Source organism: Suncus etruscus, chromosome 13 (assembly GCF_024139225.1).
Source record: "Suncus etruscus isolate mSunEtr1 chromosome 13, mSunEtr1.pri.cur, whole genome shotgun sequence".
NCBI classification, from domain to species: domain Eukaryota; kingdom Metazoa; phylum Chordata; class Mammalia; order Eulipotyphla; family Soricidae; genus Suncus; species Suncus etruscus.
The window spans coordinates 16682039-16704674 of NC_064860.1; the positions used below are offsets into that span (position 1 = coordinate 16682039).

At 45.4% G+C, this 22636-nt stretch overlaps 2 protein-coding genes across 2 annotated transcripts in view; one reads left to right on the top strand and one right to left on the bottom strand.

Annotated features, from left to right (window-relative positions):
* MED12L (mediator complex subunit 12L) overlaps positions 1-22636 on the bottom strand; it is a 294127-nt gene that overhangs the window by 86546 nt on the left and 184945 nt on the right.
* On the top strand, positions 3212-4376 carry P2RY13 (purinergic receptor P2Y13). The gene has a single exon (XM_049785357.1). It carries the CDS (start codon positions 3222-3224, stop codon positions 4227-4229), a length of 1008 nt encoding a protein of 335 aa, XP_049641314.1. The 5' UTR covers positions 3212-3221; the 3' UTR covers positions 4230-4376.

The following is a 22636-nucleotide window of genomic DNA, read 5'->3' on the forward strand; positions in this document are numbered from 1 at the left end:
TTTTTTTATTGTGAATAAAAATGAAAATAAAAAAGAGGAGATGGTCTTTTACAGATCAGAGGTCACTTTTCCAGAATAACAAAGAAAGGCAAGAGCAGCTAATCAGCAGAACAGTGGCTTCCCATTCCACTGGGCAGACATTCAGGCCACCGAGGAGAGGTCAGTGGACACCTATGAAATTTGTGGGCATAGGAGGGGACCAGTTGGAAATTTTTCCGACTTGAAAGAATATGGTTTCCAGACTGGAGCAGTAATAGCAAGGCAGGTAGTGCACTTGCTTTGCATGCATCTTCCAAGCCCACCAGGAGTTAATTCCTGAACTCAGAGCCAGAAATAACCCCTGAGCACTGCTGTGTATAGTCCAAGGGAAAAAAAAAATACTGTTTCAAAGGGTGAGGGATGTAACTCAGCAGCAGATGCCTCACATGCCTTGTATGTATGAGGCCCTGGGTTTGAGCCCTAGCCATCTAAAAAAGAAGAAACAAACAAAAACTCTTTCTTAATTCTAGAACCAGGCACCGGAAGTTAGTTCCTCTTTTGAGAGATTCTCCCACACTGACATTTTGAAATTCGCCTAAAAACGGACTTTCCCGTTTCCATTTGATGAATTTCCCTTGTTTGCAGTAAAAGTATTCCAAATGCTCCTCTAGTAAGTGGGATGTGGAATAGTGTGTGTGTGTGTGTGTGTGTGTGTGTGTGTGTATGTGTAGAATGCCTATTCCATCCAAACTCTGTTTTCTCTCTCCTTGAAGCTAACAGCGACAAAAATATTATGTTAATATGATGCTGCATGAGAAAAATGGGGACTCTATTTTCAAGCATCAACAGAATCAAGTCACACACAGAAGCTACCTCCAAAGCTCCCAAATACATAAATCAGCACCCCACTGCTTTACATTTTAAATTGGCAGGAGACATGGAATTCATGTTCTCAAAATCCCAGGCCAGTTCACCAAAGAAATTCTCAAAAACCATACATTAGTCTGGTCCAGCTTTGTGGTTAAACTCAAGAAACAGGAAATAACTATTAGCAGAGAGGTTCCCTCCTAAGATCTCCCAATATCCTCCTGCTCCCTACCTAGGGAACAATGCAGGGGGGCTGGGAAAAACAAAAAGCCCGTCTTGAACTGGAAGAGAGTATAAGAAACAATCCTTTCATGTCTGGGCCCATGAGGGATGGGAGAGATTCCTCAAGTTGCCCCCAACACCACATATGACAGGAGAGAGAGAGGAGAGAGGAGAGAGGAGAAGAGAGAAGAGAGAGAAGAGAGAGAGAGAGAGAGAGAGAGAGAGAGAGAGAGAGAGAGAGAGAGAGAGGAGAGATGCATGTTACTACATCCAAAGACCCAGGATATTGAGTGACCAGACCCCAATGATGCACAAAAGGGCAGTCAGGAGCTCCTAGTGCTGTGTAAGGACTGATAATTCCTTAAAATATATAAGGAATTAAAAAATATAAATTATATAATATAAATATATTTTAATAAATATTTATTTTAAATAAATATTTTATATATGTATTTAAAATATATATAATATAAAATAAAAATATTAGAAGTTAGGAAAGGAGGAAAGAAGGGAGGGAGGGAAGGAGGGAATTCCAAAATTCAAAGACTAAGACAAATGTCCATAAAAATAACAGGTCACATTATAGGCCAGATTCCTGAAAAGGCACTAGAATGGCACAGGCAGAAATTGGATCTGACAGTAGCCCTGGGTTAGAATGCAGGGCTATTTTCTTTCTCTGCAGCCCAGAACATAAACACCAGCACCTGGGGAAGGAAAATATGTGGGAAAATTACAAGAAGGAAAGAGAAACAACTGCCACTCAACTGATGGGTAAGCACTAGGAGGCAGGTGGCAGGCCTGCAAGTCATGTCACATATGGGGCAAGTTCTTATGAGAAAAATCCCCCAATCCTTCAGCCGTCACACGTGATAAAGAGGAAGCAGGCTGAGTATAAGAAAGCAGAAGGGCATGTGTTCCATAGCCTTCTCAGGATGCAGTGAATGCAAGCCCCAGGCAGAAGACAGTGAGTCAAGCGTCCTACCAGTGCAGGTGAATGTCCATCTTCGTCAGGAGTGGGTGTATTAATTGGGGGAGAGGGTTGCTCTAAAGAGATGATGCATTTAGGGAGACAGTCCACAGACAACAGTCGCACAGGTGCATAAGGAGTTTTGGCAAGTACAAAAGGGATGGGGCTTCTTACTTCTAACACAGGCTTTTTTGCTTTATGCTGTCTTCGATTGCTAAAGTCTATAAAAATTACATGAGTATTCTTTTTGTTTTGTTTTGTTTTGTTTTGTTTTTTGGTTTTGGGGCCACACCTGGTGACGCTCAGGGGTTACTCCTGGCTATGCGCTCAGAAGTCGCTCCTGGCTTTGGGGACCATATGGGACACCGGGGGATCCAACCGCGGTTCGTCCTAGGCTAGCGCTGGCAAGGCAGACACCTTACCTCTAGCGCCACCACGCCGGCCCCCCACATGAATATTCTTAAATCAGGCTTATTGAAAGGTTCAGAAATGGGGCCGGAGAGATAGCATGGAGGTAAGGTGTTTGCCTTGCATGCAGAAGGATGGTGGTTCAAATCCCGGCATCCCATATGGTCCCCTGAGCCTGCCAGGAGCGATTTCTGAGCATAGAGCCAGGAGTAACCCCTGAGCACTGCCGGGTGTGATCCAAAAACAAAAACAAACAAAAAAGGGTTCAGAAATACGTTGTTGTTGTTGTAGGGGGGAAGTGGAGGTAGTGGTGGGGTTTGGGGTCATACTTAGCGTGGGGGGGGCGCATTGTGTCAGGTATCAAAGTCTGGGGTATCCTCCAATGCAAATCCTACACTCCAATCTGTCAAGCTCTTTCTCTGGCTCCTGCAATGAATTTACGTTGCTGTTGTTTGGGCCACATCCAGCGGTGCAGGACTAATTTCTAACTTTATACCCTGGGCTCATTCCTGGTGCTGTTTGGGGGACCATTTGTGGTATGAAGAACAAATTTTGGTCAGCTGTGTGCCATGCAAGTGCCCTGTCCGCTACTATGGCTTCAGTCTTGATTTTTGTCTGATAAGGAACAGGCAGGAAGTTCCTGTAAGGTTAAACCCAGGATTGCACACCTACAAAGTTTGCCATCTTAACTCTGTCTGTCACCTCTGTGGCCCCATGCAATACATCTTGTCTAATTGTATGTGTTCATGTTTCTCTGCAAATGCTGCCTACGGAAGCAATGAATGTCTTGGCACACACAATGAATGCTTCGGTGCTCAAGGGTTTCAACGGGTCTGAGCGGTGCCCTCGGGACACACGGATTGCCCAGCTGGTATTCCCTGCACTCTACACTGCCCTCTTCTTCACTGGCATTTTGCTCAACAGCCTGGCCCTGTGGGTTTTCATTCACATCCCCAGCAACTCCACCTTCATTGTCTACCTCAAAAACACACTGCTGGCCGATCTGATCATGGCCGTGACGCTGCCCTTCAAGATCCTCTCAGACGCACACCTGGGGCCATGGCAGCTTCGGGCCTTCGTGTGCCGCTTCTCAGCCATTATCTTCTATGCGACCATGTACGTGGGCATCATCCTGCTGGGCCTCATTGCCTTTGACCGGTGCCTCAAAATCCTCAGGCCGTTTGGGAAATTTTTTGTTCAACAACCGGGCTTTGCAAAGGCCATCTCGGTTCTTGTCTGGGGGGTCCTATACTCCCTCTCGCTGCCTAACATTCTCCTGACCGACCAAGAGGCCACACCAGTCTCCGTTCAGAAATGTGCCGCCCTCAAGGGGCCCCAAGGACTGAGATGGCACCAGCTGGTGAATGACATTTCACAGGGCATCTTCTGGTCAGTGCTGGCCCTCATGCTGATCTTCTACGTGGTGATTGCCAAGAAAGTATACGACTCTTACCGGAAGTCCAGAAGCAGGGACAGAAAGAACAAGAAGAAGGTAGAGGGCAAAGTCTTTGTAGTGGTGGCTGTGTTCTTTGTATGCTTTGCCCCGTATCATTTTGCCCGGATTCCCTACACCCGCAGTCAAACCAACAAAACGACAGACTGCAGACTGCAGCACCAACTCTACATTGCCAAAGAGACCACCCTCTTCCTGGCAGCCACCAACATCTGCATGGACCCCTTGATCTACATATTCTTGTGCAAGAAATTCACAGAGAGGCTGCTGTGCTGGAGACGCAGGCGGCCCACCGTTTCCAGCAGCCAGACGGACAATCTGACCCTCAGCTGACCATTGGGGCCACTTCTTTTGACAGCTGGCTTGAAGGCAGAGCAAAGCAGTGGAAAGAAGTATCTTGGACCAAAGGCTTGTGTGATGCTGGTGAGCAAACAGGACCAGAACCTAAGCTTGAATGCCACGTGGAACTGGTTGTATGCAAGAAGAACCCCTGAGAATGTTCTGAAAAGAACATGACTGCCAGAGGTCATCTCTGCCCATTGGCTTCCCTTATATTTGGGGAAGCATTAATTATATACAGATATGTGAGGGTTTTGTTTTGTTCATTTAGGAGCCACATCTGGCAATGCTCAGGGCTTTTTCCTTCCTTTGTGCTCAGGGATCATTCCTGATGGGGGTCAGGGTGGTGTGTGGTGCCAAGGATTGAACCTGGATCATGAAATTGCAAGGTTAGGGCCCTGGTGACAGCACTATTTCTCTGGGCCCTGACTAAGATTCTTAAAACCCTCTCTTCCTAGATCCTTTCACACATAAAATTCACACAACACTATAGCTTTTGTACCCCACAAAGGTCAATATTTGAGGATATAGGGAAGTTCCATGGGGGAACCTGAAATCAGGGCTGAAACAGAGGCCAGATACCTTGTCTGGGGAGCTGACATAGATCACACACATTTTCAATTAAGAAAATGACTTCTACCACTGATTGGACATGTGAGTAAGCCCGGTTAAAGTTCTCCTCTTTACAGAGCTGGAACATAGCTGGTAGGGAGTTTGCCTTTGTCTGCAGCTAATTCCCAGCATTTCATGTGGTCTTTGAGTCTGCCAGAGTGATTTTTGAGTGAAGAATGAGAAGTAAGCCCTGAACATGAGCAGGTATGGTACAAAAAAAAAATCTCCTTTACTAGTTATAAAGCTATTATTATTAATGTTAATCATGTTAATATTGGTGATGCAGGGGTCAAACTCAGGTCTCAGGCATATAAAGCTTGAGCTATATCTTGGTCATTTCCTGAACTATTGATAACAGCCGAAATGTCACATCTCATCAAAGGAGTTTCAGTGATGGGCCTTCTGTGGTCCGTAAGGGGTACAGGGAAGATACCATCATGGTGTTGTCCCTGGGACAGAGGTGGAGAGAACTATTGAGCCCTATTGGTGCCACCCAGAGCAGAGAGTAGCATGTCCAAGAATGATAACCAGCGTGTCTCACTGACTCCATATTCCTTTTAGTATAATTTCAAAAACCCACTGGGGCTGATGCCACAGAGGGCCCCCATAGCTTCATCCCCAGGGAATGCTCACTGCCATCCTTCATAGCCTTGCCTTGTGGCTTCTCATCCATCCTGTATCACATACACTTGAAAACCCTGTCAGAATATGCTTCATGCTTCCTCTGCTCCTAAAATGTTTGCACATTTCCCTCTAATTCACAAAGAAAACTCCTAAGTATCCATGGAACTCTAAAACCCTTACCACTTACTCCCACTGCCCCAGCCCCAAACTTCAGTTGTTTTGTAGCATAGCGCAGGTGCCTGGAAAGTGGGGCAGATCCTGGGGCATTGGTGAAGGAAGGAAGCAGAGGCATGAAATGGCTCATGTATTGTTCAGGGCTAAGATTTACCCACATTTCAGGATGCCCTCCTTTTCCTGAAAGTAGAGATGGGCAGTGGGAGGAGGGGACTCCCAAGAAATTATCAAGAGGGGTTACTACCAAGCTATTTTTGGCCAACTGGGTCAGAGAGTTAAACTTTGGGACCCAGGTGCTCAGGAAATGCAGGGTCACTCCAGCATTGCTTCTGGGCCTCCAGACCCATACCCATTGAAGCTGGGGAGGGGAACATATGGTTTTGGGGGTCAAATTGGGTCTAAGTGCATGTAAGACATGAGCCCTGGGCCAGAGAGATGGCATGGAGGCGAGGCATTTGCCTTGCATGCAGGACAGTGGTTCGAATCCTGGCATCCCATATGGTCCCCCAAGCCTGCCAGAAGCGATTCCTGAGTATAGAGCTAGGAGTAACCCCTGAACGCTGCTGGGTGTGACCCAAAAACCAAAAGAGAGAGAGAGAGAGAGAGAGAGAGAGAGAGAGAGAGAGAGAGAGAGAGATGAGCCCTAATACATCTACTCTCTCCCCCATGTTTCTATGTAAAAGCTTTTTTTTTTTAAGTGATAATTTTTTAATTGTTTTTACTTTCCATTATTTGATACATAGAGTCTTGCCTGAAATTATAAACTTTAGGATTAATGAGAAATGGATTGGGCCCGGAGAGATAGCACAGCGGTGTTTGCCTTGCAAGCAGCCCATCCAGGACCAAAGGTGGTTGGTTCGAATCCCGGTGTCCCATATGGTCCCCCGTGCCTGCCAGGAGCTATTTCTGAGCAGACAGCCAGGAGTAACCCCTGAGCAACGCCGGGTGTGGCCCAAAAACCAAAAAAAAAAAAAAAAAAAAAAAAGAGAAATGGATTTTTCTCTTGAGTTTTTAGAAATCATTTAGAACTTCGTAAGAAATCATGTTTCCTCCTTTATTATATCTTAAGATTTCAAGTCTGAGAAACCTACCACAAGAATTTTAAAAAGTGCATGAGTCAAACAAAGTACAGTTTAAATATGAATAAACACATGTTCCATAACCCCAAAAACATCTAACACAAATAATATTTCTTCCCTACAATACAGCCTTTAGAGAACAATGGTTCTCACCTGAGAGGCACTGGTGACAATGTAACTATGATGAAGAGGTGCTACTAGTAGCCAATGAGCAGAACCAGGGATCTGTTAAACATCCTATAATCTACAGGCTGAGTCCCACAACAAAGCATCCAGTCTGAATGTCAACAGTGCCAGCTTAAGATCCCATGTTTCAGAGTTAACTTATGTAAAAGCTTTTACCAAAATGCTTGAACTCTGAGTCACTGGCTTGGTTTAGGTGGGGTCTGTCATTGTTATGCATTCATGATCTCCAAAATCCTCTCATTCACAAGGAATACTCGATTGCATTTTTTCCATTTGCTCAAATCAAAGAATCAAGATGTGTTAACTATTGAGGTGCCACCAGCCCACCTCACGTTGACTAGATTCTTCGCAATACACAACTATTTTTTGAGGCTCTTGGAGCCTTGTTGTGGGACGAAGTATTTCACCTTCATTGACATTTTCAGTCTGTGCTGAATACAAATTTATTATTATTTATTAAAAGCATTTTATTTTGGTCACACTGAACAATACTCAGGTGTTATTTCTAGCTTTGCATTCAGTAATCATTCTTGGCAGTGCCCTGGGGATGCCTAAGATGGAACCCATGTTGGTTGTGTGCAAGGCAAGTACCCTACCTGCTATACTATCCTTATGGCCCTTGAATACATAGCTTTAAAAACACATTTTAGAAACACCTTCCAAGAGACTATTTCTATAGAGTTATCTGTTTTCTGCAAAACAAGACTTTGATACTTTACAATCATATTATATTTATTAACATAAATATAAAGTAATAAATATACTAATACTGTATATCAATATATTCATATCAATACTATTAATAAACATAATAATATAGTCAAGTGGTTGAGTGAAGACTCATATATATTATAATATATATATATTATATATAAGACCCGGGGCTCCATCCCTGATCCTATCTCTTTTATATCAATATTATATCATATCATATTATATTATAGACTCTGGGCTCCATCCCTCACTCTATCTGGACCCCCACACTCTACCACAGTATGAAATGTGTGAATGTGGAGGGGCACTAGAGAAATGCCATAAAACCCTGTTCACAGAGATGGCTCAAGGACTGGGGTTAGTCTCTGTGTGAAAAAGGGCTGGGTTCCAGCTCTGGCATAGTTTTCTGGGATAGCTCCTGAGTACTGCCTAGTACATGCTACTGGGTTTTAGCCCCTCAGCCCCCAAGTCCCACTGACAAAGTGATGGGCAACTATTTGAGAAGCTGGTCCCAAAACAGCAACCATGAATCCTGAATTCCAGAATATTTCTAACAGAAGACCAGAGTGAAGAGGACTGAGGAGACAGCATTTGCCTTGTATATGGCACTACAGTATCCCCCGAGCATGTAACAGGGAGCAGGTCTTAAGCAGTGCTGGCTATGGCCAAAAGCAGTAACGGCAGCAACAAAAATAACAACAAAAATCCAGAATAAAAGTAGCACTGGATTCTATTCCAGAACCATGAGTGATACTTGTAGACATTAAAAGGAAGTAAGGAGAAGTCACTCTGAGAGTGCGTGTGAGCTCAGGCCGCAGTAAAGGGCTGTTTTCAAAGAAGAAACCATCATTTCTTAATTTCGTGTGTGGGTTCTCCAGATGGAATCTATGAGTTGGCTGAACCTCTCAAGTATCCCTTCCTGGGCAAGCTCTTCTGAATACCCTTGGGGTAGAGGAAGGACATCATCCCTACATATGGTGACAACGCATGGGGACAGGTACATAGGACAGCCCTCAGGGACAGGTGCAAAGTGACAGCCCATAGGAAGAGGCAGCCATGACAGGAGCTGAGAGGATCTTCATTGCCTGAATCAGATGCCTATCTGAACCCTTTTAGTTTAAAAAATATCAGCGATGTGCATTAATTAAGGGGTCACACAGAGGCTTTTTCTTCTTCTACTTAATACTTAACTAAATTGCCTGAGATATAGCTAATAAAGCATGAGCCTGAATGCAATGGATGCCCTACCCACCCATAGACCCTTGGTGCCCATGTCCTGGTCTCACCTTTGAAACATTCCCACACTTCAGATTGTCTGGGCAAAGTTAGCCCTACTTTCCTCCTTTTCAGAAGAGAAAGCTGTCATGCACGAGAGAAAAGAACATGTACTCAAAGCAACCACGGGCTCCTCTGTAAAGGAAACACAACTCAAATCTCCCTAAGCATGGCCAACATCTGTCACAACCCCTTTGACAGTGTATGTGAGAATCGTTTTGTTTTTAATCACCCCAACTTTTCATGCACAGATACCCTCAGGCAGACTGACTCACTCTCCTTTGCTTTCTGATAATAGATCCTGTTAACTAGGCACCGAGCATGTGGAATCTGCATGCTACATCTCATTCCACCTATACAAGCTTACAAAGCAGTTCATTCTTTTTTTATTTTTTTAACTTTATTTTTTTATTGATTGGTTGGTTGCTGGGCCACACCCAGCAGTGCTCAAGGGTTACTCTTAGTTCTGCACTCAGAAATTGCTCCTGGCAGGGACCATATGGGATGATGGGAATAAAACCAGATTCCCCCTGGGTCGGCTGCATGGAAGGGAAAGACCCTACTGCTGTGCTACCTCTCCAGCCCCAGCAGTTCATTCTTTCTTTTTCTTTTTATTTGGTCTTCCTAAGTAGTGCTCTGGAGGCCCCAGCAGTTCTCAGCCAGGCAAGTTCAGAACTCAATGCAAAGTCCCAAGGACGAGGGGTGTGGCTTGTGTCCTGCAAAACCAGGGATTCGACAGGGTCTTCAGAGCTGCACCTGGTGATGCTTAAAGACCAGGTGGTGTTGGGAAATGAACTGGGATTGGCAGCACTCAGGGAATGCATTTCAACCCCTGTACTATCTCTCTAATTCCCCATCTCCCCACTTATTCTAGAAAAGAATCACGGAGGCCCAGATATATGAGTGACTTTTCCAAAGCTGAAAAATAGTGGCAGGCTGGCATCCACACTGGAGTCTCCATGGTCTTAGCATAGGCTGAATCAAGGCCTGAGCTTGGCTCTCATGGCCGAGTTTCTAGAGTGAGGAGCTGAGCCCAGGAGCTATGACATAGGGAGGTGCAGGAAGCAGGCCTCGGCACACCCCAACCTCCACCTCTCCAAAACTAAGTGGTTCCTTTAAACACAGCTAATAAATACATATCACTACAAAGAACAGATCAGACACAGTGATGGAGCTTGGGGAACCATAAGATCCCAATCTTGCCAGCAGAGAACATGAAAAGGTTTATAATAATGATGCTCAGCATAAATCTGGGCTTCCGGATATGAGCCACAATTAGGGTGAAGGGCAGGGACCAAGAGAGAAACACAGGGCTAGATATAGGTGAGATTTTATCAGTATCCCAGTTGCAGCTTCCGGACACTTGTGACAACTTGAGCTGGGTTACTTTTGGATTGTTGCATGTCTCTGCTCTGCAAAATGACTTAAGGCATATTTTCTTGAAAGGAAAAATGGTGCTTCTAGTGATGGAGAAGACAAGGTTTCAATGCTGATGCTCTGGATCCTCCCCAGGCCAAATAGAGAAGCCAAATAGAAAGCAAAGAAGTGATGTATTCTCTCTGCATCAGGGAATAAGGATGAAGAATAGCTTGGTAAACCCACAGGCCAAGAAAGGGAAATCAGAACTAGTAGAAACATCCCGATTTCGGCTCCAGCTAGTGGTGGATCCTGTCAGCAGATTGTTAGGCCTTGTATGACATTAGAGACAAATTGCCCCCCTCAATCCACCCTGTGTGCTCAGTTTCTGTAAAAATACACTTTACACATCAATAGGCTGTAAAACAAAAATATAAATATAATCCAGAGTTGGGTGAAGCAGTCCCAAGCACCGTGTTTCTAATCCCTTAAGCCAGTGGCCCTCAAATTTTTTAAACAGGGGACCCATTCACTGTCCTCAGCACACTGGAGGGCCAATTATAGTAAAAAAAAAAAACTATGAACATATTCCTATGCACACTGCATATATATTATTTTGAAGTGAAGAAATAAAACGGGAACAAATACAATACGTGGCCTGTGAGCCGTAGTTTGAGGAACACTGCCTTAAGCAGATAGGTCTGATGAAGCAGGGTAACGATGGAGAAATAATACACAACAGAAAAGATATTCATTGGAATCAGCTCTCTCTCTGCCATGTGTTGTCTGTGCCATGTGCTTTCTTTCTCTAGCCCCCTGCCAAACTCCTTTTTTTTCCTCTTTTTTTTTTTTTTTTTTGGTTTTTGGGCCACACCCGGTGGTGCTCAGGGGTTACTCCTGGCTGTCTGCTCAGAAATAGCTCCTGGCAGGCATGGGGGACTATATGGGACACCGGGATTCCAACCAACCATCTTTGGTCCTGGATCGGCTGCTTGCAAGGCAAACACCGCTGTGCTATTTCTCCAGGCCCCCCAAACTCCTTTATTATCATCCAGAACCCCACCCACCACGGTAGGGGGAGCTCTTTTAATTCAGGTGGGCTTTTATATATCAAAAGAAGATTTTAGAAAAAAAGTTGGGGAAAGGGTTCACTTTACATCTCAGAGGAATGTACATTTAAAATGTGGTTTCTGGGGACCAGAGAGATAGTACAGGGGTATAAGGCTCTTATCTTGAATATAGTCAACCCCAGTTCAATCCCAGTACTACATATGGTCCCCCAAGCACTGCCAGGCATGAACCTTGAGCACAGAGTCAGGACTACGCTCGGAGTAGCTGGGTGTGGTCTCCAAATAAAGAAATATTATTGAATCAAAACCCTCACTTTATGTTAGACAGAAGCTAAGAAAAGGTAAACGAGTCATTCAGAGGCACAAGAAAAAGTGAATTTGGTTTCCTAACTTTGTAATTATATGAACTAAGGTCTCATTCCACAAAGGAGCAGTTACTCCTTCCTTCCATAGCAGTTTCAAAATTCCAACCCCCGACTGCAGCCTTTGACTGAATTGCCTCCAAGTGATCAAAAGCAGCTTTTTGCTCCACATCTCAGAAATTTACGCTAGCAGGAACAGATGGAACCAAAATTTAACAGTAAAGGAAATTAAAGTTAACACAAACCAGGGCAAGAAGAGGAGGTTCGGTGGCAAAACCCCTGGCCTCCAAGTTGGATGCCCTGAGTTCATCCCTGCCTGCTTCAGCATGCATTAAGCAAGATCAACAACACCACATCAAGTATGTATGAGCACCACAAAAATGTGTGAGTACTGAGGCTTGGTTTGTGAGCCCTAATGAGCAATATATTTGTGATGCAGAAGTGTGTGTGTATATATACACAAATCCCCTTGGATCATGGCAGCTACAGCAATGGAAACAAAGGGGTGGAGGAAATGATGGTAGAATCAAATGCAAGGTGTGAAAGCTGACTGAATTTCACATCCAGAATATGAAAGGGTTATTGGGGAGTCACAAGATTCTAAAACAGAGGCAATTTTAAGTCGGGAGGGGTATAGAGCCAACAGAGTTTGGAAGCCCTAGTGCAGAAGTAACATGTGGGGCTGGGGGTAGAATTCCAGCTTCCTGTATGTGAATCATGCATCTAGCTCTTGAAACTATTTCTCATGCCCTCAAAACTAATCTCTGAGCTGCTTGGAAATGAATTGTTTTTTCTTTTTTTCCAGAGAGGAGCACACATGGTGGTGCTCAAGAGTAACTCCTAACCCTGCACTCAGTCTTGGGGCAGGCTTGGGAGTCCATATGGTATGCTGAGTATTAAATGTGGGTTGATTGCATGCAAGGCAAGCACCTTCCCCACTGTCCTCTGCTCTGGTCTCTATAAATAAATTTCCTAAGTGGGTGATGTAACCCCACCCCACATTCTTCATGTAACCTTACCTACAAGAAAGACCCTCCCATTTCTGGGAATGGTCTTGGGAAGGATACAAAGGTTTGGCCTGATCGGCAAAAGGGGATTTGCCTGGATGGAGAAGTAGCAGGAGGAGAGATGGCTGGAAAAAGCTAAGATGCAGAGCAAACTGAGAATAGCATGTGTAAATGGTTATGATATAGGCCACACATGTTGGTCAGGGCTGAATAAAGATGATCTCTCTGGAAGCCTGACTGCATGTGAGTTTTCTACCTGCCACGATCACCTCAGAACTGCTGGCTGAAGAGGAAGTGCATACACGTGGTCCTAGGCTTGAGGAGAAAGACTTCTCATCCTGGGGCCGGGCGGTGGCGCTAAAGGTAAGGTGCCTGCCTTGCCTGCACTAGCCTTGGACGGACCGCGGTTCGATCCCCCGGTGTCCCATATGGTCCCCCAAGCCAGGAGCAACTTCTGAGCGCATAGCCAGGAGTAACCCCTGAGCATTACCGGGTGTGGCCCAAAAACCAAAAAAAAAAGACTTCTCATCCTCCATCCACCACTATCCAAGCCCATCCAAAGGGCCTCTTTATTATTTAATTCTACAGGTATGATATGGGAAGAAAACTAGTCCTATTCACAGGAAACCAATGTCCAATCTGTGAGGAGTGAGATTGGGGTCACAAGTAATGCAACACCTAATAGGTTCTCCCCACAGAAAGGAAAAACATGGAGGTAGGGGAATAACGTGTATGTGAAAAAAAACATCAATTCATGAATCCAGATGAAAACAAGTGGAACTTTTTTTCCAAAGATTCTATAGATTTCATTAATACCCAAACACCAGATTAAATATAAATGAACACTAAGAATGGATTTCTCTTTTGTTCTTCTCAAATATAGGAAGGGCTGAGAAGAGACACACCAACGTTCCAAGATTGCATGGCTTCAGAATCTTGGAATCGTGGAACACAAGCCCCGGGCCTGTATTCCAATAGATTTGGGGCTTGGCATGCTTATATAGTATTGTTAAAAGAGCTTCTTTTAATGGCATGGAATAGGCTCTGCCATTGAAGCAGCAAGATAATTGTCACTATAAAGTCTCCCTGGGCTTTTACAAGACTTGCTATAAAATTCAGCAGGGAAAAGGAGGAATGCAAGCTCGCCTTTCAGTGGTTTGGCCAATAATAAAGTTATGAGCTGGTTTTTAACTGCTCTTTTCATCACGCCATCCATAATGTTGGCCAACACAGCACGCCTTTCCTTTGTGACAGTTGAAGATATGTTTCAGCAAGTCCCGGCTCGAGAAAGCAGGGGGTGCTGCAAAGCTCATGCCTGCAGGCTGCCTCATGTTCACTTCTTTCTACTAGACCAGGTGAGCAACAGGAGTCACAGAAACTGTTACCACAAAAACTAATACTACTATCAATGCAATCTGTAGGTTCTGAGGATTGAGCCGCGGTGCTCACACATATAAAGTCTCTGCTCTACCCAGCTACATCCAATCCCCAGGACACACTACATCAAGAGTTTATCAGGCCCACAAGGCCACCTTTATAAAAACCTACAAAATCCACAAGTTTCATTCCACAGCCCTAACTCAAAGTTCTTCCTTCTTAAAGCAGTGAGTGAGTGGGGCAAAGAGGGGGATAGTACAAAGCTTAAGGTACTAGTCTTGCATTCTGTGACCCCTGATTGAATTCCTGGTACCATGTTTGGTTTCCTGAGCATCACAGGGAGCACAGAGCACAGGACTAGTCCTTGTGCACAGCCATCATGAATAGCCTACAACTCTCCCACATCCAACAAAGGTGGTGGAGGAAGGCCTACTATGATCCTTTCACTTATTAAACATTTTTTCACTGCCTTTTTTAATTTGCCAAATTTATTAATTGGTTTTGGACTGGAGGCACCTAATCAGTGGTTTTCGAGACTATTTCCAGTATATTCTTAAAGGATCCCTCTCTGAGAGGCCAGTGGGTCAAACCCTGGGCCTCCTACATGTAAGTATACATTCCTGTTCCAGTCTTCAGATTAAGCCAATCAGGTCAACAACTCAATAGAGGGTCTGAGGTTGTGGTGCTGCTGGGTGCTGCAGTGTTGGGGTTACAAGGACCCTTCACCCTGTGTAGTGCCCTGGAGTCTCCAGACCCACCCCTGGAGATACATGGTGGTGAGCTGGGACCAGTGGTGACAGGAATCAAACCTATGGTGGCCACATGCAAGACATGTGCCTTAGCCCTTGTACCATCTCCATGAGCCCTTGGTGGTATTTTTTAGATGTTCTCAAAACCCAGAGTTATCAAAATATATTTCCTACAATTTCAAAGTATAAAAAAATATATCAAAAGCATTAGAAGTTTTATACTTACAAAGGAGATATTTTTATGATGAAAAATCTGGGGCTGGAACAATACTCTAGAGGGTACAGTGCTTGCCTTGCACGCAGTTGACCTGAGTTTGATACCCAGCATCTGATATGGTCCCCTGAGCACTGCAAGGTGTAATTCCTGAGTGCAGAACCAAGAGTGACCCCTGAGCATTGCTGGGTATAATCCAAAAGCAAAATTTAAAAACAAAAAAAAAAAAAAGGAAAAAAATATTAGTATTCAGTTAGTTGATTACAACTACCAAAGAGAATAATGATAAGACATTAGAATGTTCTCATTTTTGCTTGTCGCCACAGAAAAGTTAGACGTGACATAATTTAATGTTGCTATTTATTTTATTTTATTTTATTTTATTTATTTATTTTTTTTTTTTGGTTTTTGGGCCACACCCGGCAATGCTCAGGGGTTACTCCTGGCTGTCTGCTCAGAAATAGCTCCTGGCAGGCACGGGGGACCATATGGGACACCAGGATTTGAACCAACCACCTTAGGTCCTGGATCGGCTGCTTGCAAGGCAAACACCGCTGTGCTATCCCTCCGGGCCCTTTATTTTATTTTTTATTTAATGTTGCTATTTAAACATGCTTTTTCTTTTCTCAGTACAGACCCAGAAATGAGTTTTAGCAGGTAAAGGCTTGCATAGTGCTGACCCCAAATACCACATACACTGTATGTAGCCCCCACCCCCGAAAGCCAAAACAAACATCCACCAGCTTATCAACTTCATTTCCTCGAGGCATGGTATTATCTGTGGACTGACTACTTTTAAGAAAATAACAAGGGGCCCGAGAGACAGCATGGAGGTAAGGTGTTTGCCCTGCATGCAGAAGGACGGTGGTTTGAATCCCGGCATCCCATATGGTCCGCCGAGGCTGCCAAGAGCGATTTCTAAGTATAGAGCCGGGAGTAACCCGAGAACTGCCAGGTGTGACCCCCCAAAAAATAAATAAGTAAATAAACAAATAGATACACTTCTTTTCATGAAAAGCAGATTTTGATTCAGTTAGGTAAATTATTGCTCATTCTTTGATTGCTGACTTCAAGAGGGCTGGAGACCATGACCCTTCAAGATTCAGGGGTGGAGATCCAAGCAGACTGAGTGGCTCTGGGCACAGCTTAATGGTTGCCTCGTGGAGTAGGTGGGCTGTGAGCGTCTGTGCTGTGTAGGTGGCCAGAGCAGCAGATCTACCCATGCTGGACCTTTCCCTAAGGCAGGATCTAGCACATAGGTACAACCTCTCTTCTCTCAAAGAGAATTCCTTTGTTCCCCACACATCACACACACATACACACACAGGAATTCAATGCTGGGTAGATGGTAAACTTCTTCCCTACCTGTTTGAGACCATCAGTTTGATCCCAGCACTGCAAAAAAAAGTGGCGCTAGAGGTAAGGTGCCTGCCTTGCCTGCACTAGCCTTGGACGGACCGCGGTTCGATCCCCCGGCGTCCCATATGGTCCCCCAAGCCAGGAGCAACTTCTGAGCGCATAGCCAGGAGTAACCCCTGAGCCTTACCGGGTGTGGCCCAAAAACAAAAAACAAAAACAAAATTAAGTTTTAAAAATAAAATTCAAGGGATTCAACTCCCTCACTGCCTTCCTACGTAACTTTATTTGAAACATTCTGAATAGTTTGAGGCTTAAGAGAGCACGACATTTGCCTCGTATATGGTTGATTCAGGTTAGATCCCCTGTATCCCATATGGTTCCCCGAGCCTGCCAGCAGTAATTCCTTAGTGCAGAGCTAGGAATAAGCCTCAAGCACTGGAGGCTAAGGCCCTGAAACAAAAACAAACATAAAATATTTTGAATACTTAAGTTATGTGAAAATTGGTCTACAGATTTAATCAGAGTCTTGAGTAAGATGACAGGTTTGCAAAGCATTAGATCACTACTACAGCAAGACTCTAACTTTCATCTTTAAATATGCAGAATTGGGGCCAGAGCCAATAGAAGCAGGGTGTTTACCTTGCACAAGGCCGACCAAGATGGATCCCTGGCATACTATATGATCTCCTGAGCCCACCAGGTATAATTTCTAAGTGCAGTACCAGGAGTAACCCCTGAGCAATGTTGAATGTGGCCCCCATGCCAATATATATACACAAAATAATTTCTTTCTAGTATATATAGTTTATCCCAATATATACAAATATAATTTCTTTTAAGAACCACATCTGAGTCCCTGAAATCCAACATTTTATTAGCAGCGAGGCTAGAATTTCTAATTTGCAATGAGAAGTGAAAGGAAGAAAGAAAAAAGGGAAAGGAAAAGAGGAGGGTGAGAAAGGATAGCATGAGAGTCTGAGAAGGAAAAAGAGGGAGAAGAGAGGGCAAGAGAAAAACAGACAGGGGGGACAGAGTAGGGGTGAGAGGAGAGAAAGTAGAGGTGGGGAGAGGAGGAGGAAACAGATGGGGATGAGGGTGAGAGAGAGATGGAAGGACAGAGAACTGGTGGGGGTAGAAGAGGGAAGAGACCGTAAGAGAGAACAGAGAAAAAAGACAGGGAAGAAGTGAGAGAAGAGAGAAAGCAAGGTTGGGAGAGAAAAGAAGGGGTGAAGGGAGAGAGGAGGAGATGGGGAGTGGACAGAGGAGAGGCTGGCTAAGGAAGCCACAGAGGATGAGCAGGGCCTACCTGAGCCTCCGCCCTCCTCCTCCCCGCCCTGCACCTCCTCAGTGGGTGAATCACGGCCCTTGCAGGCAGGTCCAGGAAATGCTCGTCCTCATCTCAGATCTCACCTGCTCTCTGGAGCTGACTCACTGGCACTAGTGGGGAGCAGGTCTCGCCAGTTGTTCCAGGCAGGTTGCTGAAAAGGGGGGCAGCCCCCTCCAGGACACACTCCAGGGGGCTCATCCCCTTAGGCAGGGGAGAGAAAAAAACCGTGCTTTTTTCACACTCTACTGGAAAACCCACTCCCCTGCCCACTGCTGTGTAGGTTGGTTCTAAATCTGGAGCCGGTGGCAGCCCCGAGGACATCCCAGCAGGCAGATGGACCCCCAGCTCACACAATGAAAGGTAAAGGACAGAGATTTGGGTGTGTTTTCTCTCCCAGCGGCGATGGGGTAGGACATTCTAGGTCTGTCTGAGACCTGTAGAAACTGGGTGCAAACTGATCGAGGGTGGCAGAAGGCCAGGGAGGAGTTTCGGTATTGAGGAAGGAGGCATTTTTCTCAGCCCCTACCTGGGGCAAACAGAGTCCCCTCCAAAGTGGGGATGGGGGTGGGAGGGGGCTTTGGAGCACTCAAGTGTTTTTTTAAATCCCACTGACCAGATTCAAATGCAGGTCCCTGTCATTGCCGTCCACCCCACACTTCTTTCCAAAGTGTTCATTTGCCCCGATTTGCCCCAATTTGCCAAAGGGGGGTGGTGGTAGTGGTGGTGGTGGTGGTGGTGGTGTGTGTGTCTGTTTGTGTGTGTGTGTGTGTGTGTGTGTGTGAGAGAGAGAGAGAGAGAGAGAGAGAGAGAGAGACAGACAGACAGACAGACAGAGAGACAGAGACAGAGACAGAGAGAGAAACAGAGACAGAGACAGAGACAGAGAAGCATGGTTGATCTCTGCCTGTTGTGGAGGACTCAGACAAAGCAGGGTAGCTTGCACATAGATTCCTAAAGAGATGTGCTAAGACATGTCAGGAAAGGTGCAGAAATCCTCCAGTTCCTGACAAACAACTTTGAAAGCTAGGTGTGCTAGGTGTTCACATAGGCAAGGGTGTCTGTCGCTGTGTCGGGGAGAGCAAACAGGCTGTGTACAGGGCTGTGCCCCTCCAAATCTGAAATAAGGACCTTAAAGGCAGGAGTGGCCTAGGGTCTGTGGCCTCAGGGGAACCTGCCTTTGCATCAGGCACACTGACGTGTTTCAGGGCTCTGGTTTGGCTCCCGATCACCTTAGTGAGTGGTGGGTTTGGAGAAGCTGAGCCCAGGGTCCAGCAGCTGCTTCGCCTCTGCTTCTGCAGGCCAGAAGGTGGGTCTCAGCAGCCTTAAAAAGGCAGATACCAGACTTACTTCAATCCTCCAGCTAAATCCCATCCTGAGATTCTGGTTTCCGATTGCACCAGGGGTTTATGTGGTCTCTAGTGGACATTTGGGGAGAAGGGAGACTGTTTAAGGCTGGACCCTAAAACAAAGCCTGAGGCAGCTATGTCCCAGCGTCCTGCACTAGAGGGGTCCACATGGAAAAGGGAATGGGCTGGATGCTTTTTATTTGTTCCCAGTTCTCATGCCCTCCACACCAGCTTCTTTGGTTTTCCTCATGTGGTTTCTGATGGTTTCACTTCCCATGAGGACAAAAACCCTTTCCAGCTTTGGGCTTTGGGCTGAGAAGCTGTGGGCCAGAAGAGCCGAGAATGGCTCTTTTTCTACTTCTTAGGCATCTGAGCTGAGAAAAGGAAAAATAAGTCAAGTCCAGTAAACGCTTTAAGACATCACTGCAGTGGAGTGGTGACAGGGGAAATGGTATGGGAGCAACCCGTAATTCAGAGGGATTAGAGCTCAGTTACTGCCTGTGTTTAGGGGTCAACAGTGCTGAGGGGGTCCCTCTGGCATCAGGCAGCCTCTTCCTTCCAAGGCTGCTGGCAGAGATCTGGGGTACAGCCCATGTAAGCAGAAGCCCAGGATTTGGACCAAACTTGAGAAAACTGGGGGCAAGAAGGGGACAAAATCTCCCCCCAGTTCTGTCCCCAGGCAGCCTACTTGGTTGTCACCCCATGCCACTTCTCAAGGCTTCAGATCCTTCCCCAGGGGTTGGCTCCTGTTCAGTGATGGTGGGACACGTGCCCAAGAACAGCTGATGCAGAGGGGTTGGTGCAGAGGCAACTGTGAGGTTAGGGATTCCTGTGCAGAGGAGATAAGACATTGGAGATGTGAAGTCCCAGAAGGCTTCAGGCCACAGTTGGACTCTGTCCTTTGAGGTCTGCTCTACAGTCCACAGTATGGAAAACCTTATGCAAATGGGCATGTGAGAGTCGCTCAAAGTTCATATCTTGTGTGTGTCCACTTATTTTTGTGCATGCATGCATGTATCTGTGTCTCTGTATTGAAGCTGGGCTCCAGAGACTTAGTCATGCAATGCATGTATGCTAGCACTGAGCTTATGCCCGGCTACTCATTCTGTAATTCATCTGCCAGAGTCGTTTCTCACCATTTTGAGCACTGAGAAAGGGAGACTTCTAATATCTCAATGACATATATTTAACAATGCTTGTACAGCACAAATTATCCCAAATATTCTAATGACCATAGTCCTCAATATGCACCAAGACCAATGCATACCTTAAATGTGTCATTAGAACACACACACACACATACACACACACACACACCACACACACACACACTCTTGTGACCACTGTGATCTCATATTATAGCAGGGCAAGCTGAATCTTGGTAGGTTCAGAACATTGGCCAAGGGCTCACTCTCATGGTGATGTGGCTGCCATCCCTGTATGCCTAGCCCTGGTATCCTTGGCTGCATTTTCCTCCATCTCTTTTTTTTTTTTAGATGGGGGGAGGGAACCTGTTCCAGGAGGAGTTTGCCACTGGACTTGACTGTCTCTTTGATGCATTGAAATGCAGCTGATCACAGATTTATCATCAGTGCCTTGTCCTGCCAGCGCTGACTACTGTCTTATATAGCACTGTTTCTATCTTAATCAGAGAGCAACCCTGGGTTCTTGACTTCCCAGAGAGGAGTCTGTCTGAAGCTTGCATGTCCTTGGGTTGGAGATATTAATGGCTTTCAGCCACCTGAATGTTTTTCTCAAGGGTACCATGTTGCGAAACTCTGCAAGTCTATGAACTTGTTACTGAGCAGGATGGTTTTCAGAGGGAAAAGCCAAGGCTTAAGAGAAAGCAAGAAAGCAACCCTCCGAGGGTCCTTATGCTACCTGCAATCATGATCTAGCAAAAGAAAAAAATGATGAGAGAACACTCAGGCTGTGAGCAAAGGCTTTTGCCCTCAGCTGGCAGACCCTGCACTTATAAACAAGCATTTTAGTTAGTTTGTTTGTTTGTTTGCTTTTTGGGCCACACCTGTGACGCTCAGGGGTTACTCCTGGCTATGCGCTCAGACATCGCTCCTGGTTCAGGGGACCATATAGGATGCTGGGAATAGAACGAAGGTTGATCCTGGATTAGCTGCATGCAAGGCAAATGCCCTACCAGTGTGCTATCACTCCAGCCCCTAAACAAGCATTTTAAAGCAGTACAAATGTAGCTTTATACAAGCTAAGGACATGAACTATATCCAAAGTCTCTAGTGCCAGTATTAAGTTGTAAAAGGATTTTTGTATTGCATTGAATGAAAAAAAAAACAACAAAGTGGACATCACAAAAATTTAAGAACTATACCAGAGGCCAAAGATATAGTACAATGGGTAGGGCAGTTGCTTTAGGCACAGCTGACCTGATTTGGTTCCTAACATCTCATATGTTCCCCAAGCACTACCAAGAATGGTTCAGAAGTGCATAGCCAAGAATAAGCCTTGACCATGGCCAAAGAAAGGAAAAAAAAAGTAACAATTATATTAGCTAAAGGGCATAAAATAATGGCTTCTGAAGGAAGCAAACTGTAACAGAATGTCAGGCTTCAGGTTTTCCTTTCTCCTAGATTAGAGCAGGCATTCAAACTCTAAGCCTGCTATTTACATAAAATATGGGCAAAAGAAGTATCTACTTGGGTGCCAAAGGCTACCCCAAATACTCTCAGGTTTGTGCCCAACCCCTTGGCAAAGTCAAGCAAGGTCCGAGCATGCATGTATTAGATTCCCTCCAACATCCAAGGACAAAATGGCTTCCCCATCCCTTCCAGTCCTTCATGAGCTTGTAAAGAATTGCCAGCAGCACAGCAGTATAAACAGGTCCTTATTTTTGTGCTTGCCCATGTCCTCATTCAGGGCCTCATCCATGTCCTAACCTTCTTCATCCCCATCTGGGGATTAGGCTTCTCTCTGCTGGCCTCTGCTCTGTCAAGATTATCCAAGGAACCTCTCGTTTCAATATGCTCAATTTATTACCTTTGTGGCATTGCTCAGAGGACCATACTTGGGATCAAACCTGGGCCATGGTGCTATCGCTCTGATCCCAATGGTAATTTATTTAAAACCATTCACCCCTGCCCAACCCCCCAACTCCCCAACAAACAAAGACACTGAGGTAGTAGATAGGGTGCTTAATACTGGAAAGTTCAAGTGCATTTTAAGTAGGAAAAATGGGGCACGAGAAAGAAAGAAATGATGTAAAATGAAAAGCCACATGAGGGGTTAGTGCAATAAATGCATCACATCCTGTCTACTTTCCGCCTATTTCTAGTCCAACAAACAGGAAAATAGGGACCACGATGATCTCTAGTGGCTGGCCAAAAGGAACACCAGTCTCACACATGAGAAAGAACTGTCCCTCCTAAGTCCTTAAACAGAAAACAGATCAGAAGCCACAGAACTGAGGCCCGATGAGTGGATTCAGGCTTAGCCATCCAGGGTCCCAGGGACCAAGTGGAGGTCAAGACACATGGCTCCTTTCTGTTTCTCTTGCCACCTCATCTCCCAATAAGCGCCAACTCTCAAATTTTGCCTGCT